General features: G+C 37.4%; 1 protein-coding gene across 7 annotated transcripts in view; it reads right to left on the reverse strand.

Moving 5' to 3' along the window:
• Positions 1–19,820, reverse strand: part of BLTP1 (bridge-like lipid transfer protein family member 1) — a 158,929-nt gene that overhangs the window by 49,883 nt on the left and 89,226 nt on the right. For 6 of the 7 annotated variants that reach the window (XM_019741408.3, XM_019741413.3, XM_019741412.3 and 3 more), the window contains exons 43-54: positions 18,812–19,031; positions 18,210–18,368; positions 16,514–16,689; positions 15,550–15,725; positions 11,025–11,728; positions 10,339–10,584; positions 9,996–10,089; positions 8,143–8,193; positions 5,696–5,902; positions 4,028–4,266; positions 3,290–3,534; positions 1,008–1,113 (exon numbers count right to left, since the gene is read on the reverse strand). In XM_019741408.3, coding sequence (XP_019596967.3) covers positions 1,008–1,113; positions 3,290–3,534; positions 4,028–4,266; positions 5,696–5,902; positions 8,143–8,193; positions 9,996–10,089; positions 10,339–10,584; positions 11,025–11,728; positions 15,550–15,725; positions 16,514–16,689; positions 18,210–18,368; positions 18,812–19,031 — 2,623 coding nt within the window. The remainder of the gene's footprint in view (positions 1–1,007; positions 1,114–3,289; positions 3,535–4,027; positions 4,267–5,695; positions 5,903–8,142; positions 8,194–9,995; positions 10,090–10,338; positions 10,585–11,024; positions 11,729–15,549; positions 15,726–16,513; positions 16,690–18,209; positions 18,369–18,811; positions 19,032–19,820) is intronic. The other variant, XM_019741409.3, reaches the window with a different exon arrangement.

The raw sequence follows: 19,820 nt of genomic DNA on the forward strand, positions 1-19,820 counted from the left end.
TTGTAAATTTGTATGGTGACAGATGGTAACTAGACTTATTGTGGTGATCATGTCACAGTGTATACAAATATCAAATTATTGTGTCGTACTCCTGAAACTAATATATGTGAATTTTATCTATAAATAAATCTATTTGTAAAAAACAAAACAAAATAAAAAAAACCCTATTTTTTTTGTGTCGATCTATTGACTACCTTGAATATCTTTTATCTAGTTTCAGGAGGAAAATTTCTTAAAATTTAAAAGCAAAAGCTCTACCTCTTATAAAATGTATTACACAATTACTTTAGTTTATAGAAATATCAGATACACTATTATATTAGTCACATCGAAGCCACAGTTTTTTACCTACTATGAATTAAATTTATAGATGTGGCTTAACTGTTATTTTAACTTGATTATATTATATATATTCAGCCTCAAGAATTGTTATACAGAGTCAACTTGTTTTCTACCCTAATTCCTCTGAATACTTTATCTTGTGAATTAAAAGCCAATTAAATATTTTAAAATCAAACATATATTTCTTGTTAAAATGTATGATTAAGAAGGTCAATTGTAATCTACACTTGAGGGACAGCAAAAATATAAGGGTTACTATAAACAATTCACCATATACCAGCATATAGTCACCGTCTGGTATAAAATAAGGTGGATATCTTCATATTGATCTAAATTGTGTCCTCAGATGAGTCAGATTAGTTTGGTTAATAGACATACCCTAAGTTCTTTCTCTTTCTCTCTTTTTCTTTTGGAAGGAAAGCATAAAGGAGCTTTGTGAAGTTTATAATCCATGAATGTATATATTACACATGACAAAGGTAATAAGCAAAAGAGTCTGTGGGTGGGAAAACCAGACAAGGAACACGTCATTTTCAGGGGATCACTCAAAAATTACACCCAAACGACATGATCATTACTCATGCCACAGATCCGGGGAACATCATGTAGCCATGGGAATAAAAACCTGTATCTGTTCTACACTATAAGGTACCCAACCAGCTCACCAGAGACTTTCTGTATTACTTCATTCACTTCCTTCATGAACACTTTCTGTACAAACACCAAGTGGTTTAGAAGATCAGTTGTGAGATTATGTTCAAAAGAACCAACCTGCCAAACAAAATCAGAGTCTTAGGTTAATACTACTGACTGTATTAGTTTTAAATACATCTTTTGCTCACATAAGTCAAACCAAACTCTATGGACAATTATCTACATACTATTTGAAATCAATATACTGAAGAAGGGTTAAATATATTCAGATGTCCCAAAACTTTATCTGCCTGAGATTATTATGGACCATTCCCCCGTCCCCATTTTTTTTAAATAACAGTAGCCAATAAGGCATGCAGAATCCTTTGAAAACAAATGAAAATTATACTTTATGTAACCTCCTAATTTCAAACTTGAAATTTTGTCTAGAGTAATATTTATTTTTAATGACTACTGTTGTAGTGGTAGAACTACAGACAAATACCATTCTAAGGGAAATTTATTGACTCATTCAAATATTTCCTGACCATCTGCTCTGTGTACTGCATTAGGTGCTAGTACAGCTGTGAATAGAAACAACACAATCACAGCTCTATTGAGTCTGACATTTGTGTGAACTAGCAAATCAGATATACTCAGTTTTAACATAAGACATGCTCTGTGATGAGTATAAGGCAAAATGTCTGGCAAGACTTAGTTAACAAACAGATGAAGTCGAAAGCAGGCCCTAACTGAAAGTATTAGCGTAAGCTAGACTGAAAACACCCTGATGAGTAAGGCAAAGCTTCAACATTTGCCATGTTGATAGCTTTCATATTTTAATCAAAAATTAAAAGAGCAAACTGGCTTGACAGTCTTCCCACAAGTGAGAAGTCACGTAAAGTCTAAACTGCACCAGGCACTTTTATTTTGTACACAGTAATACAAATTAGGCACAGAAATGCCTCATGTGTCTATGTCAGGCCATAGCAAAATAGGCAACTCTCAGGGGGCTGCAATTTTAGATTCTTTCAAACATTTACTGAATTCTTGGTAAATTTTGGATTGTGTTCCACCCCAGTTACAAACTTTATACATTCCTAATAGCTACTACTAAGAAACTTTGCAATATACTGCATTAGAGTTATTTTCTGTCAAAGGAAGTATTAATAATAATGTTGCTAACTAGAGTCTGGGGCACTCATTTTTCAGAGTTGAAAGCACAAATGAAATAGGCTTTACAATCTATCTTTTAAATGAATATTTGCCTCCCAGAATGCTGTACACTACTGTTTGGTACACTGTTCTTCACATACACTTATAAAAGTACTAAGGCAAACAGGGTCTAAAGAAAGTAAGTCCGACTTAAATATGTCCCCAGAGCTGTGGGGACAGCTAATGATGGAGTCAGGTATGCCATCTGGCAAAGTACACAAAGAGCATTCTTACAAATGCTTCAGATTCTAGAGAATAAAATTCATACAACAAAGAGTTAGCAAATTGCTTTTGACACGGTAGTGACTGTTTCTGACAAACGGACAGAGGAAGCTGCAAGACAGTACTGGGGTGATTCCTGCATAGCTCACCCGACAGCAGGGAGATTTAAAATTGTCCTCGCAGGTTCAATTTTCTACGGAACCAATTTAGGACAGTAACAGATGCCCTGCTTACCTAAACAAATCGAATGAAAAATGTGTATGCAAATACTGTTTCAACTTGTGATAGCTGTACAGATATAAAGTGAAAAACTAATGATGGAGTCACGTATGCCAGCTTTCAAGTTTCCTTGGAAGAGAAACAAGTCTGTGAATCTGACTGTACTGATTTTATCTCCCTCTACGGCCTGTAGATTGTCCTAACAATTACGTGCCCGGACGAATTGTTAACCTCTCTAAGGGCTCAGTTTCTTCACTTATAAAAAGAGAATAAATACATGTCCCTCACAGGATTGACGTAAGCACTATACGAGCAATGCATCAGTGAGTTACCTTGACAAATGGGAGATATTATTAACATTTCATAATAAAATGAACCATGAAAATACTGCAGAGATGGATGTGAAACCCAAAGGAAGAACTATGAATTCAAAGATGACTAGTAAAAAAAGGGTGTTTAAATAAAACTACAGGGAGACAGAAACATACATGTGCACATGTGCACGCGCGCACACACCCCCGATTCGGTATATAGAATTCTGTAGGAATAAGTGATTTAATAATTTGCCTTGAAAGTTTGGATCACTACATATTTTGGTATACCTAAGGCTTGAACACTTCTAATTACAACGAGTAAGAAAAGTAAAAAGAAAACCTACCTCTGCCACACAACGCAGATAATTTCCCTGTAAATAGTACCCCTGTTTAGAAGGCAGTTCATCTAGGCTCCACACCTGGTCCGAATAACTGTCATGCTCTTCCATTATGTATTTCCCTGACATGGTAACAGGAGGGAGGTTAAGACTGGCGGAAGGAGGAATGGTTGACATGTCTGTGGCAGAAACTTTGGAAGTAAAACGCAGTCTGTGATTTGGCAGCTCAAATGTGAACCTGGTCTGTGCTCCTGTAAGAAGTAAGAGAAGTTACTGTTTGTTTGTTCAGGGGCTCATTCACACATTCATTCCTTACTTTGTTCAAAAATGGTGTCTACGAAAAACGTGTATATATCCCAGAACTTGTACGGAAAGATATGTAAAGGGTATTTTACATTTGCTTGTATTTCCTATCTTTAAATAGGTGTATGGTTACTATGAAGAGTCAGTCAGTAAGTACTGTTGAGCCAGCAGGAATTATTTATTAAGGCTACTGGGTGCCCAGCACTGTGTTAGGTGCTAAACACGTATTTCACAGAAGGTGGAACAGAAAGAAATAGTCCTAATTACAGAAGAGTTATAACAAATAAGTCTAAAAAAATAAGGCATTATGGAGCAACAGACGTCTTATCAAAACCAAGACCTATTACTGCCCATCACACATACTGTGCAATGCATATGCGCACACTCCTAATTCATTCCAATAATGAATTTAAAGAGACTGGATTCAAAATTCAGCGTCACCTGTCATCCCATGACTCCGCATTCTCCCCATCTTGTATTCCGCTTTCAGAGACGGGAGAAGCGCTGCTCCGATGGCTATCCCATCCAACATGGCACTGAACTTGAGAACAATGGGCTTCTTCTCCAAGCCTTCCGGTAGCTGAGGAAATTCATTGGTTTCAATAGGAGTTTGATTGATACTTGTAGGGGTTTTTTCCGAAGGTAGTGGGGTTGCAATATCTTCTTTTACAGGCTGTGGGCTACAAAGAAAAATAATTTAAAAAGACACAATTAGAACAGTTACCACTTTATTGTATAAAATTATTAGAGTCCTCAATGAAACATATACTGTACACAGATGTTTCTTTCTAATATCAGATCCTATTAAGACTTCCTAAAAACAGCCATGGAAAAAGGATGATACAGAAAAGGAAGCAAAAACAAGTAATAACAATGTAACTGGAATGTTGTAATGCCAGGCTATTCACATCATCAACGTGAAAGTGGAGTCTAAACTCTGGTTTGTCTGATCCCAAATTCCATGATTTAAGCACCATGCGCTCTACTGCTGATTGTAACATGACGATCTAGCCCCGACTTTCACGACCGCTGTTAACAACGGCACCAACACCAACAATAACAACAATTATGTGAGCGCTTCCTCTGTGCCAGGTCCTGTTCCTAGTGCTTTGTGTGTTTTATATCACTCGTCTCACAAAGCCCTTTGAGTAGATACTATTATCTCCACTTTGTAAATGAGGAAGCATAGCTAGAAAGTGGTGACCAGGATTGAACTCAGTGAGTCCGACTCCAGAGTCTGATTTTTTTAACTACTACACTTCACTGGCAATACATTATAATAAGAAAAAACTCCTTTGAGTGTTTTAAAACTAGGCTCATGTATGTACACATTCTGAATTCCACATTCCATTGACAGGAAAAACATTTAAATCATTACCGTACTACTTAGGCAACTTCAGACATGAATTAATATTATACCAGAATTAAAGATTCAGAGAGAACAACTAGAAAAAATCATGGCTTTAGGACACTGTCAAATGACACTATTTATTTTTTCTTATAAAATAGAAAAAGGAAGCATAAGGAGACGTTTGTTATCTTTCACTTATCACATTTTTATTACTTATTCATTAGTTATAGCTTTGCAGACCAGTAATGAAGCTCAGCAATGCAGACCCCTGAGCTGCAGATATGAGCTGTAAAGCTTTATACAGGGAATAAAGGTTAAAGAGCCAAGGTCCTTTAAAGCATGTACGTGGCACGTACAATCATGTAAAGGACAGCACAAAACCATGCATGGGACATAAATGGCCAGTGACATTTTTTAAACCTATGCAGTCATAAATTTCAATGAGTTCAAAGTAAACAAGAATTGATACAGTCCTAGAATTTGTTCATTTTTTATCACTACCTCTTATGATGCCCATAAATGTCTAGGGTCTCTTAAGCTTTATTGACACAATATGGAACACGGACATTTGCACGTGTGATGTAGTACTTGAATAATATCCAGTATTATCCATGATCATGTCTGACTACTTTCCACCTGTCCTGTCCCCAATGGTCAATTCTTAGCTGTAACCCTCCGTCTTCCTCCAAACTACTGCTAACACAGCAAAGAATGACTGAGGTATTGACAGAAACACAGGACTCGGCGGAGTGACTTACAGGGTAGACGGCTGTCGGATGAGGTCTGAGATCTGCTTGGACAACTGGTGAGAACTTCGAACCATCATGCTGTGTAAGGTGGCGGGGTGCTGGGGAATGTTGATGCTGATGGCTCCAACCTTGAACACGGCAGCATTGTTAGTCTTCAAGCCTCGCTGGGCGCTGTAGAGGGCTTGGGACTTGGCGATGCTGCATTTCACTACAGTTCTAGGAACATAGGAGGAGGGCTATTCAATACAGGCAAATACACAAAAACTTTGAAAAAGCATTTTGAGAGCAAGACAAATGCTTTTAAATTATTCATTGAACTAAACTTAAGATTTGTCGTGCATTTAAATCATATATTAAAGAAATACGTTTTCTAAAACTATCGAAGTACATTTACGTTACACTGTTTACCTAGAGACACCAAATATTAGTCTATTTTAATAAAGAATTTACAGAAGAAATATGTATGTGCTAGCATGTAAGGAAAAGCACGAATACTAACACATCATATACATACAACATACAAAATTGCATTTTTATTTTTTCCTCTGCTCAGAATTCCTCTTTTCTCCTCCAACTTATTTTCGGGAATCTGTACAACCACTAAAAAAGCATAGACACTGAATATGAAAAGATGAAAATACGCATTATACTTCTTAAAATCTAATCAAAGAAATTATTAATCATCATCTAATATATTAAAACATACTAAAAGAAATTAACAGGAAGGAAGAAATTTCACTTGGATTTTCTATTTTCAATGAGTGACAAAGAAATAATAGAATTTATAATGAGAACAATTAAAATCGGTAAGCTTTACACACATAGAGCAGATACTCTCTTCCTTGATTGCTTGTTCTCTTTCCAGTGCCCACAGAGCACCCGAGCATGACAGGCACTCACTGAATTTTGTGAAATGAATGAGCAGAAAGAAGTACAGCAGAAGCATGACTGTCAACACTGCAACTGTGGGATGCCACAGAAAGCATGTGACAGGTCACATGTGCGGAAGCCATGAGGAAGCCATCTCTGACACACAATGAAAAGGGTCCTGTCAATGAACTGAACCCATGAAGACCAGAGAGTAAAAGGATGGCTTCCAACATAAATGTCCTCTCTCAAATGAGCCAGGGATTCTTGAAAATAAATAGATTCAGCAAAACGTGCAAAATGCAAATTTCATATTAACTATGTGTCGGTTCCTACACTTTTATATCTCTACTTAGGCTGCAGAGGATTCACCCCAAATTTATTTACAGTCTCAAGGCTCTAAAGAATCAACCCACCACACTGAACTTCTGTTAGAATAACAGAATAGTAGGTCTTGATTATTTCCAAATAGTGAAATCCAACACAGTGCGCAGGCCATAATATGTAACCCAATAATTGTTGAGTGGATGAAAATGTCATCATCAGCCATTTAAAAGCATGCTCTCTAAAGTCAGATAGTATTGATTACTTTTACAATAATATGTCCAGAGAACTCAGTGCTAAAAAGGAAAGCTACAATAAATCTTTTCTATCTGCTTTGACTACTAAAGTGGAATTAGATTCTTTTCAATACCTATTAAGATGACACTAATATGAAAGAGTGATTTCTAGTAGAAAACAACCATTCTCTAATTTAATATTAGTACATTTATTCTGTTCTAGTTTTAATTGGCTGATGAAGTGATATAGATCACAACAAAGGGCTGGTAACTGATATTTTGTCTATGGCCTGTTATCAATATGCAATGAAACAAATCTCTCATGAGTAATAATCTCACCAGCATGGAACATAATATACAGATTCAGATTTTTATTAAGCATATTCAAATTTTATAGAAAATGTCCAAAGACATAACCACTGCTAAGTAACATATTAATCTGTCATGGTGATGACTCATGTGATGAATATTTAAATATAGCATAGCACTCAGTATGAGTGCTAACCATCAGATATACATGGATCAAATCAAGCCATTCAAAATATAAAAATACCTGTAGTAAAAGCCATACATAAAATCTGTCAACAGAGCAGTAAACTCTCCCCATTTTAAAAACAGAATTATAAGATTGAGATGTGTGTATATTTTCATGTTAGTGTTTTAATAATTATTTTTGCAGTTAGTGAAAACTCTTGTTTAGCTTCTATTATCATGTCAAACATTAAGAAGGATTTGTGATAACATACGTTTTAACAGCAACATGTTTCAAAACAGACAAGCAACACACCACTGCAGTGTTATAATCTTTCAACAACAAAACAAGCTATGAGTTACCAAAAAGGCAGCCCTTACCTGTGTGCTTTCCTTGCATACCAGGAAGCTTTACTCTACCAAAGGGTCTATATTAAAGCTACAGAATAACTAAGCACACACATTCACAGCCATGCAGATCATCTTAATATTTAACTTTAAAACTATTCAATACTATGTTAATCACAAAGCCCATTGAAAAAGAATAATATGACATACAGAAATTCTTGTTTGGCTGTGCTTGTAGGAGATGTAGGAAAATCCTCCAGTCTACAGATGAAGATTCAAGAGAAAGCAGGAAAACAAAAAGGAAGCAGATAAACATTCATGCATAAATTAGTTACAATGTGACTGATTATCTGGAAAGCATTTCTTATTTCCCCCTTTTTAAAATTTTCTTTAAAGAATTTTTCAATTATTGTTATTTTCGTTAGTTCTGTTTCCTTTTAGTTGAAATCGGAAATGAAAAACCAAAGAATAAATCCAGAAAGATTTAACACTACTAGAATTTGGCAGTGAATAACTTTTATTTTTCAAATAAAAAAGTTAAGGGATCTTTGCTTTTTTTTTAAGGGCCAACAATGATCAACTATTTAATACTCTTAAAAATCTGTTTTATAAATAAAGTTTAGAGACTACTTATGCCCTTCTCTTAAGAGGTAATAGATACTGGAGATAAGAGGTCCAAGAAGACTTAGTAAGTAAAACACATGAGACATCTAAAGAAATTTGTTTTACTTTTTGAATAGGTTAAGGTGAGCATGGTACTAGCAATTTAGATTCAACAAAGGAATCAGGGAACCCGCGTTCTGTGAAGACTTTCTGCAGACACATCACGGCTAGGTGGAAGGAGAAGAGGTCCAGGCCTGTTTTAGGTAAAAACTTTGATCTTTCTGAATCTCAATGTATTGTTCTTTCTGTAAGTTCACAGAACTGTGGTGAGGATTACATGAAATAATCTACGCGGATGTGAGGCTCCTGGCCCACAAGAGACACTGCGTAAGATTACACTTACTATGTAATTACTCCTTCTCCACAATGAAATTTCAGGAAAGACCTTGTCTGTCTCAACTATTGGAATTTCCTAGTCTATTGAGAGACTGTGGAAGAAATGCAAACTGGACTATTTAGGCAGCTATAATAAAGTATATTTTCTTTGGTTCTATACTTACAAGTCTAAACTACCCCAGAAAGAACTAAACATCCATTTCAGGAAATGTTCCCCAAGACAGCCGTCACATTATCCATGTTTAAAGTGTTATGAATAGAGCTATAACTAGTCAATCTATGACTAATATTTAATTTTTATAATGTTGAATCAGATCCTCTATTTAGTCAGTATTTGGCATGACAGGTAGCTCTCTAGGACGATAGCAGGACAACATTAATTAGTTACAATATTAAGAGCAAATTCTCAGAATGTGACTTAAACACTTTTTATAGTTACAACATAAGATTGCTCCACTGAAAGGAAGTCAGGAATGAAGGAATATAATGCTGAGTTGTATGAACAAAGTCAGTGGTTTAATGTACTGATAATAGATTAGTTATCTGAGTATCATGCATAAAGCTAATCATTAGCTGAGCAATTCTGAACATATCCAGGAATAGCACTTACAGGGAAAAGGTAAGAGCAGAGAAGCAAAAGAAAAGCGACATAGTTGGCCTACTTTTAAACAAGCTGATCTATACTATTCTCACATCCTTTATTGTTAAATTGTTTAAATGCAAAAATGGCAAGAGGAAGTTTTGAAACCCAGCATTTTACTATAATTTTGTTTGACTTAATTATTTGAATAGTGTGAGCTTTTACATTGTAATCATCTTTCTTATTACACAATCTTAAAATATCCTGGGTGTCAGTTAATTTTGAGGGGAGGGCAGTAGTAAACCTGTTTTAGAAAGGAAAAAATTATTTTTCTGAAAACATTTCATTTGGTGATATTCTTAATGACAGTATCACGGTATCTATCAAAACTCAGCAGGTGTGGGATTTATCCCATGAATTTGAAGTTTAATATACAACTATGACAAACAAGTTTTAAGACAATAATAAAAATCAGCACACTTACTGTATATTTGGTGTAATCCCTTCAAGCAGCACGATGTTAACCCCACCGATGTGAGCAGTGGCACACGTCTCAGTCATCTTTTGATGTAAAACATCTTAAATGGGAGAAAACGTAAGTATAAATCTCAGAAGTAATATTCAGTGCAGAAAACTTGGAAAATTAAAAAAGAAATAGGGAAAAGCATCTCTAAAAACGAAAAATGAGCACTCCCGATCTGTGTTGATGGGCAGTTCCATTTGCTAAAGAAAACCTGCCGAGCAGGCATTTCAGAGACGCGCCGCTGGCCGCTGGCCGCTGGCCGCGGTCGGAAGAGCAGCACTGTGGCGCTACACGGAGGCCGTACCTTTCATCTTCTCCTTCAGGGTGAAGCTGCCGTGGATCCTCTTGAGCTCGGACTCCATGGTCAGCCCGCCGATGTCCGCCTCCAGGTGTGTGCGGTTCACCATGCCGATGCCGAACACGATCAGGGTGACGTGCTGAGGCTCGGCAGTCACCAGGCTGCGCTTTCTCTGCGTCTTCGTCACACTGCTATTGTCCTGTTCGTTTTCAAACACCACTTTGCACGTTGGCTCCGTGGGGCTCCGAACTCCTTCAGGAGGAAATGGAAATGATGGGGTCAGATAGGAAACGTGCGGAATGAAGGGACACCCCAAACATCGTCTTACTTTTCTTTCCTTGACATTCCAGACCAGCCCTCTTCCTCCTCTTCCCCACCAAAATGATTTTGTGAATGTTTCAGCATTTTGCCTTGGTCATATTGAAAGCAAATAGTAGAGTCAGACATTTGAAAGCAGGCCTGTCTGCATTCTGTGAGAGCACAGTGAGTGGGGGTCAGGGTTAGGGATGGGAAATGGGGGGGCAGAATGTCGGACTGCCATTACTATTTTCCCTCCTGTGGTGACTGCCAGTTTCTCTGCTTTTCAGTTATCCACTTAGAACGTGAAGAAAACATGATGAACAACCTACGGTCTGTTTTAGCATTATTGCAATTCAAAACAGAAATTTTACAAATAGAAAAATATCTATTACCTGCTGGTCCAAATGTTTCTGAGGATTTTTCCAATATGCCTGTTGGGTCAGAGATAAGTGAGTAGAAGTTGAGCAGTTTATACATGTTCTGCCAGCACTCGGCGGAAGGCTCGCTCTGCTCCGACACGGTGATGGAGTCCGAGTCGTCCATGTGGAGAGTCATGTGATCCACCACGTCTTTGGAGCCCTTCCTGGACACCTTGGAAGTTCTTCTTTCAGATCTTCCGACTGAGTTTTTGTTTCGAGATTCCTTTTTGTTATTCTCATTGTTGGTCCGTTTGTTCTTGGCATTATTTACTCTGTTGCCACCATTAAGACTTCCTCTGGAGCTGCGGCTGAAGTCAGATGAGCGAAAATCCCTGTGCTTTCTGGTTTTGAAGGTAGGTGTTGGGGAAGCGGATCCAGCTGTGTATCTGCTCAGCTTAATGTCAGTCTGAGTCGCTTTGATGTCATCTATCATTGTACTGAACTGATGAATAAGACGGACCAAAGCCATGTCTACGTGCTGGCTTATTGACTGGCAGGAAATGGTAAAGTTGCAGTGGAAGGTGTTGTAGTAACGCTTGTTGAGATCATGAAAAGAAAGCGCGCTGGTGGAGTTCTGCTGGCACACTGACTTTTCCATTACAACTGCACTTATGCTAAACGTCTCCAACATCAATGCGGGTTTGAACTCAAGTGGAGGAAGGTGCACATGGCCTTGCCTAAAATGTGTGAAAATGGGGGAAATGACAAGGTTATACTTCCTTTTTTTCTAGAACCATACAATATTTATTAATTTATTAGCAAAATAATCTCTGAGGCAATATACATAAGACATTTAAATAATTTTAAGCAAGAGATCAAGTAGAATATATTTTTCCACTATAAGTTGGAAATTGGGCCTTAAGTTTATTTTCTTGATCTTACTCTATAACTGACTAGTCAAAACCAGACTTATGTCAATGATTTCAGTGAAATGATAAAACAGTTTTTCGTGCCATCAATGGCACTCCCTGATGGTGTTAGAATGTAGAGTCAACTCTAGGTCAATCAGGATACCTCCCTTAACCATCCTCTCCCCCTTTGTTAAATAGATGGTTTATATATACAATTTCATCACATTTCATATAATTTGATTGCTATTTGAAATGAAACCCTGCCAGTATACTTTGCAAAGTTGAAAGTGGTGAGGAAAGCAACTGAAACAAAAATGAGACACGCACACAAAAAAGCTTAGAATCTTTATAAAAATTATTTTTGGAAATTCTCCTGCTTATCTAAAAATTTTCATGTAGGAATATTACAGTCAATTTTAAGATTAAAGAGCCCCAAATCCCAGAATTCCATAAACCAACAACCAATAACAGTAGATCTCAAGCACTGAAATTATAAAGGATATTAGTTTCCCTTTTCTTCCATGTACAATACGAATGGGTCACATTTAACATGGGATTTTATTCTATTGGGGAAAAACAACCAGAAGCTAGTCTGATGGTCTCAACTGGACTTAAAAAATGTATAACTAGAGAACAATAATTCCTTAAAGAATATTAGCATTCCTTATTTTATAAGAAAAATCCACTTTGTAGTATAATATACTTCATGAAAAAGTACAAGTTCACAGTAAGCTTGTGGTCAGAGAAGAGAAAACTGGATTTTGAAAATTAGAACAAATGAAAGAAAAAGACTAGAAACAGATTAAAATAATCCACAACTTCAAAAACAAGAATTAAAAACATGAAAGGGAGGCCAGAAAGTCTTAAAGGAGATTCAAGCAAAAGGGGGAGAAAAATCTGGGTGTAAAATGAAGCGGTCATTTAAGGCAAAAGCAGCCTGACAGAGTCAAAGTCAAAATTCATATCTAAAAATATTAAGTCGCTAATATGTTCAACTATCTTGGCTGGAGACCGCAAAGACATAAGGAAACTAATATTTATGAGGACTTACTACGTGCCAGAACTGAATGATTTAATAACTATGCTGGCTTTAACGTCTAGGAGAGCTACATGTGTTTATGCAAGAAAGTATAACCCAGTAGTAATGTACGATAATTAGCAGAATGAACAATGTGCTACAAAAAAAGCCCAGGCAAGACTGAAATGAATGAAACGTGGACAGTGCCAGAGGTCTCCAAATAAATAAGAGTTTAAGGAGGAATTACAGGAAGACTGAGAAGTTAAAGCGAACAGCAGCTAGTGATAAGAAGGCAGAGCACTCAGAGCTGGTGTGACAGGAGAAAAATGTAAAGGAACATGAAGTTTGCTGGACCCAAGGCAGCAAGCTCAAAGTCACTCAGGAAAGTGTGGTCAGATGAAGGGCTAGTCTGTGGCAGTATTACATGTCATTTAATAGGCTAGTAAGTATGCTATACGAGTATACAGATACATATAATCATATATGCAAATATATACATATATAAAATATAATTATGTATAATCTAAGTATATATGACAATACATATAAACTATATATGTGTGTATATATACACATTTTAGATATATATTTATATGAAAGACAGCTACTGCAAAAGAAATACAAGTTTAACTCAGAGCTTTTACCTCTAATCGGGGAATATCAGCAGGTATGTTTTGGTGTCAGGATTTGATGATTCCAGTGTGAATGGATTTCAGTTATATATGGTTTAGTTATAACAACATGCTTTAGTCCCCCAACAACATGCTTCAAATTTTTAACTAAAATTTACTGTGAAAAGCCGCATAAAGCACAAACCTGCTGCAAGCTCTTCTAGTCCACACCTCACTGTGTAATAACAGGTGTACATCACGATCAGTGACCAATCACATCACTTGTCAAAGTCTCTGATTGGTCAATGCACATTTGTCATTCTTTTCACACCCAGGCAGTGAAGCCTGTAGCTGTGTTGCCTCCTTGTGATAAACTCACATGATATTTACAAAAATGGATAATCAAAAGAGGCAACGGGACAGCAGATGAAAAGGCAGCAACAAAACATACAAACAATACACTGGTAGTGAAATTCAATTAAACATAAATGGAGTTATAGAATAAAGAGCTAATCATGGAAATGCTGACTCTTCTGCTGTTCTAGAAATTAGATATGCAGCCAGAGGAACTCAGTGAAGGCAGATTTGTTGGCATAAAGAGGAAATTGGTTATGACAAAAAGGATGAATATCCAAGAGGAAGTGATGCTGGCAAAACATTTCATAGTAAAAGGAACTTGCAAAGATACTTCATGACACTGAAAATGCAGAGGATAAAATGTTGGAAGCCGATCAATACTCAGAACAAAATGTGACATGTGCCAAGGCACAGAAGAGATGCTCATTCTGTATTGTAAGTTACATGATAAGACAGGGACTCCTCAGACTACACTTTGATGAGATTTTTAGAAAGAAATAAAACACTTTATTTCCCAATGTTTCTAATGTTTGAAATTACAATGTACTAAATACTAGTTTTACTATACTTTTCATTTCTCTATATATTATAATAAACCAGAAAAGAATTTTAAATTTTTTGACAAACATTTTTCACAGTCACAAAAGAAAAGTAATAATTGTCCCCACTAATCCTAATAATCATTAAGGTCACTTTACAGTGTTTCAGCCTGTATGGTCATTGTTATGGTACCACACAATTGTGAAAAGCAAGGACTGTCTTATATTTAATAGAAAAGACAACGCAATTTCCATATTCCCATGTCATTAGAAAATCCTCAGATATTTAGACCTGAAACAAAATTTAAGAAAGCTGTATTTTTCAATACATAATTGCCATGAAATTTTTTAAAGTGATTGTGTTAAATAATTTAATGTTTTAAATAGAATATTTCAAATGAAAAATATATTTCACTTGGCTATATGTTGGATACATGTGCATTTTACTTTTAATTTACCACCCTGCAAAAGCACAAACTGGATGAAACCAAGAATGTTACAAAAACCTCTTGGCATAAATGCCACTTGTGTCTGTCCATGTTCTATTATGCCTCCCAAACTAAAACTCCAGTTTCATAGATGAGTCTGACCTTATTAGCAGGCACATTATTTCCTAGGCCAGAGTAAAGACCCTGAAGAACCATCCATGATGATAAAGAATGACAGTAAGAGACGGTTCCTAACAAGCTCGTGCCACATTTAGCAGCTGTGTCTGTTTCTGACGGTGGTTCTCTCAGTGGCTTCTACTTGGTTCCTATCTGCCCGAGTCAGCTCAGAGAGGAGGTGAGGAGGAAATTCTAAGTATGATGCATACAACTGCACAGATCATAAAAATTCCACGACTGCAACAGTAAGTAAATCCTAGGTGCATATGTCACACCTGTACCACATGTACTTTGGCCAGCCCTCAGGTATATGCTAACCTGGTACAAAAACAGGCCCAGAAATAGGCCTCACAACCTGCCTATGTGGTTATCATGTTTGTTAAATGGGAATGATCTTCTCACTAAGCTATTAAAATTGCTTTCTCATAAGCATTAGAAGAAAGCAAACTTAAAAAGCAAACAGGTGTTATAACCTTTGTACAAAATTTAACACAAAAACGACAACAACGCGAGGCACCTTCTGGCTCTTTTGCCTTTTCTCTCCTTGGCGGTGTCTGAATCCACGATGTCCGCTCGGAGGCAGTCCAAAGTGCCGGAAAACGAAAGGTGTTCTCCAAAGTACATTCGGTAGCACAGCGGCATCGCATCCTGCGACTGGATCCCTGTATGACTCAGGAGAGGTTTGAAAACCACCTACAAGACACAACACATTCGTATCAGCTCAACTTACAATTCACCATTTACCGTGGCTTTTTTCCTTATCCTACCTCAGTACATATGACTGTAGTGTGAAACAAACAAAAATAAAAGGTCTTGCATAATAAATATAGCTCTAATTTTACAAAACTTAACAATATTTTTGTGCTTTTCATCTCCAAATTAATCATAAGGACAAGATTCCTTTATCCTGCCTAAGTGAAAATACAAGAAAAATAAAATTATGAATTAGTTTAAATCATTCTGCTTCTTGCTTTTAAAAAAGGCATGAATACCTGCATTTCCATAAAAAGCCAGTATATTAAATTCACAAAATAGGTTATCGACGTCCTGTGTTAATATAAAAACATTTCATACATAATGAATACTTGGTATCACTGAGTCCTAATAGCCATTTGCCATTTATTTTCTGACAGAGAACTTCCTTCACATTGTAAGTATCATACCTGCTTATGGAAACACATCACTTTGGTTAAATCTCAAGTTAGCTGAATTTTGTAGTCACTGAGAGCTAACTCAGACTTTATGAGGCAAATAACTATATGCCACTCTTCTGTTTAATGAATAGCTATTGAGGCTTAATTTGCACTGATAATGAACCCATGTCCTTTTGGGAAGGCTCCTCCATTCTGCACGAAGGCTTTAGGCAGACGACACAGAAAAAGGCTTTCACTGGAACTCCAGGGTGTACATCCCAAGATGCCCCACTGCCGCTCACTGCCAGGTGAGGGTCACCACATTCAGGGACACACAGACTGGCTCACCTGTGCATCAGCCAGCTGAACAGCAGGAAAGCCCTGGTTGGCTTCTTCTACACCTGCCACATCATCCTGACTCGTGCTGTGCTGCGAGTGTGTCCCATCCAAAGTATTCTGGTCACTGGACAAGACGGTGTTGAAATCTGATGCCGAGGGTATTGTAGGAAGATTGGGTGCGACACCTAACAGGGTAAATGTTCAAGAACGAAATCAATACTATCGGGAAATAAAAAATATAAGGGCACAGCAAAGCAAACTTATGAAACCTGTCTGTATTAGTACTACCAGATTGTTTCAATGGTAAAGAAAAAAAAATAGCACTGTTAGGTTACTTTACAGACATAATTTATTAATGAAAAGCGAAGTTAAACTAATTTTCAGAAAATACCAGTCATTGTCACACATGAAGTCAGTCAATCAAAAATATAAGATTTCATGGCTGGAAAAGCACTTGCTACCCCATCAGCTTTCCCTGAGGAACAGTGACAGATGATAGCCGCAGGGCTACAAAAATCAGTTGTAGGAGCTGAAGCCATAGGTGACCCAGAACCACACAGGCAAACTTCCTCCCGGGAGAAACAAAAATGAATGGCACTGTTTCTTTCCTCTTACTCCCTCTATCCTTAACTCCCCAGGCAAAGGACCCGTGATAGGTAATGTCCCTTCTCGTTTTTACACTGTGTGACACTGTGTGACAGTGAATCTGGGACCAGGACAGTGAAATTTACACTGTGTGACAGTCAATCTGGGACCAGAAAAGTGCTGACAGCTGGGAAAGCACCCTCCTTCCATCTCCTTCAACCAAGGGCCAGTGCTAAGGACTCCCACGCAGTTAGAATTAGGAGCCGGTCCAGATGCAAAAGCGTGCCATACACCAGCAAGAAAAAACCAGTCACACTGATAACTAGTCACACGTTACCCACTTTGCATAATTTCGTATTTTCTGTCTGAACAGAACTTCCTAGCGATCCAAATAGCTGTTACACAGATTAATTTTAGCTGACTTCAGTAACTAGAATCAAAGGCTACTTCACATGTTCCTTTTTAAAAAAATATTTTTTACGAAAAATACATACATGTAAATTTGGGAAAATATGAAACAATAGAAAAGGCAGGGAGGCTTCACCTAAGTTTTCGGAGATAGTCACCGATGCTTCTTTGTGAATACCCTGCCAGTCTCCTGCTGCTTACATAGTCTTTTAAAATTAATAAATGCTCTCATTTGTTTCCCTCCTAGAGGGTAAGAATCTTACTTTATTCCTCTAGTTATCCCTCATATTTAATTAAATATTTAAGTAACCATAAAGGGTATAAGCTAGTTACTATGTCTCAGAGGAATCTGGATAAACTGAAAATATTTTCTGTGTTGTAGGTAATTGATGTGATTATACTATGCATTTTTATTTTCCTTTTTCTGGTGTTTTGAAAATTAAACCAGCCACATTAACTGGAAACTTTAACTCTTTAAATTACAGACAATCTCACGTTTGACATGTTCACCTTTCCACAAGCTCACTGAGCAACTGCTTCTGCCTCCCTCAATGGTCATATTATCAAAGACATTTCGTAAGTGGGCCAATTTGAACTAAACAGTACTTAAACATTTGAGATTTTTTTAACCCTTCTCTCAAAAACAGGATTTTGCTATAACTTCAGAGGTGCCCCATAGACAGTTAGGCAAAATAATGTGACATGTCAATACCTGTGGGAAGGCTATTGTGTCCGGACTTTGTCACAGGAGATTCCTGTACCACACTGCCTCGGTTACCCACAGCATTGGACATCCAGTTGTAGAAGCTCACAGATGATGGCTCAGATAGCAAAGGGTGTTCCGACAACATATCAGTGGTCATTGTGTTTCCTGAAAATAAAATATTCCTTATTATGACTTATGTACTAAGAAGCAGACAATGTGATTTATGTAATTTTTTTGAGAAGTCGTGTTAAAATATTTGTCTTTGCAGATGTTTTCAAATTTACTGTATGACATCGAGATTTGGATATTAAGGCATTAATCAATAACTTATTATTATACTGGGGGAATTCCTTGTTGGCTGGTCTAGACAGCACCCTGCACCACACCTCATTTCACAGCAACGTCAAATGCTGCAATTGAAAATGCAAACCAAGGACCTAAGACACACCAAGTTACAAACAGAAGTTTCCAAAGTACCTTCTCAGAGATAAGGGAAGGTTAGTGATGCATTCAAAGTATACATCTATTAATAAATAACCGTAAGTCGGTTTTATTTTTGTACTTGTCCCATGGAAGTGACTCTGTGATTGTCAAAAGGGAGGCTGTACCTGTTCGCGTCAGGGAGCTGCTTTTCACCGCTGCGCTGCTTCTTTGAGGAGTCCCTTCCAGGAGGTTGTGCAAGCTTGGGAAGCTTCCGGTCAGGTAGCTTAACAGGCTCTCCTTCCTGGGACTCTCCTTCACTGGCATCCCAGCACGGCCCGTGTGCACAGGGGAGTCCGTGGCGGTGTCCCCGCTGGTGTAGCTCAGAGAATGGTAGGGATGGATGCCCTGCAGAGGGAATGCAGCTCTTCCTTATGTGTAAACATGACTGCTGCCACCACAAAGGCTATTAGCCTTCTATTCCCGCTCATTACCGCTCACACTGACACCAAACAACCGTGTCTCCCAAGACCCTGGGGAACCTCACAGCTTTTATAACTCCAAATATAGCCCGAAGGACAGCCTGGATTATCACTCACTGATTTTAACAGTGGATTCTTAGCTCTCTGTGCAACCTGGAGGCAAGACTTCTTTCCATCCAGAAATTCTTACGTATCCTACGGCCCTTCTTCGTATCCTGATCATAAACCTCTGTGTTAAGACTGGATTCTCTGTAAAGCTCTAATAGGCCACAATGAATTCCCAGCAATTGTGAGGAAAAACAGAAAAGTCCAAAGCTACAGAATTGTCTAATCTCTACTTGTTCTGTCATGTCTAAGAGCAGAATTTCAGATCAGTTTAAAACATAGTACAAAAAAATGATTATACGTACAGAAAGACCCTGAGAAGCAGAGAGTTGAAACAAAGCATTTGTATTTTCAATTCTTTGGAGGACTTTTATAATCCCTAAGCAAAGGAACGTTCAAAAAAATGTATGAAAGGGAATCACATTAACCACCAAACCCCCAGTATGATCAGAAGGTTTGGAAAAACCATCACCCAGGAAAAAAATCTGAGACAGATTAAGGAGTTAAAAATTGTAAGTGTCCAGGCCTTCTATACCGGAGAGACAGAATAAGCCTAATCGTCCAAACATTTAAAAATGTATTATCAAACTATCAGCGAATGTTTTAATTA

This window comes from Rhinolophus sinicus, chromosome 15, assembly GCF_057876585.1.
Source record: "Rhinolophus sinicus isolate RSI-liver-muscle chromosome 15, RSI-T2T, whole genome shotgun sequence".
Lineage (NCBI taxonomy): Eukaryota > Metazoa > Chordata > Mammalia > Chiroptera > Rhinolophidae > Rhinolophus > Rhinolophus sinicus.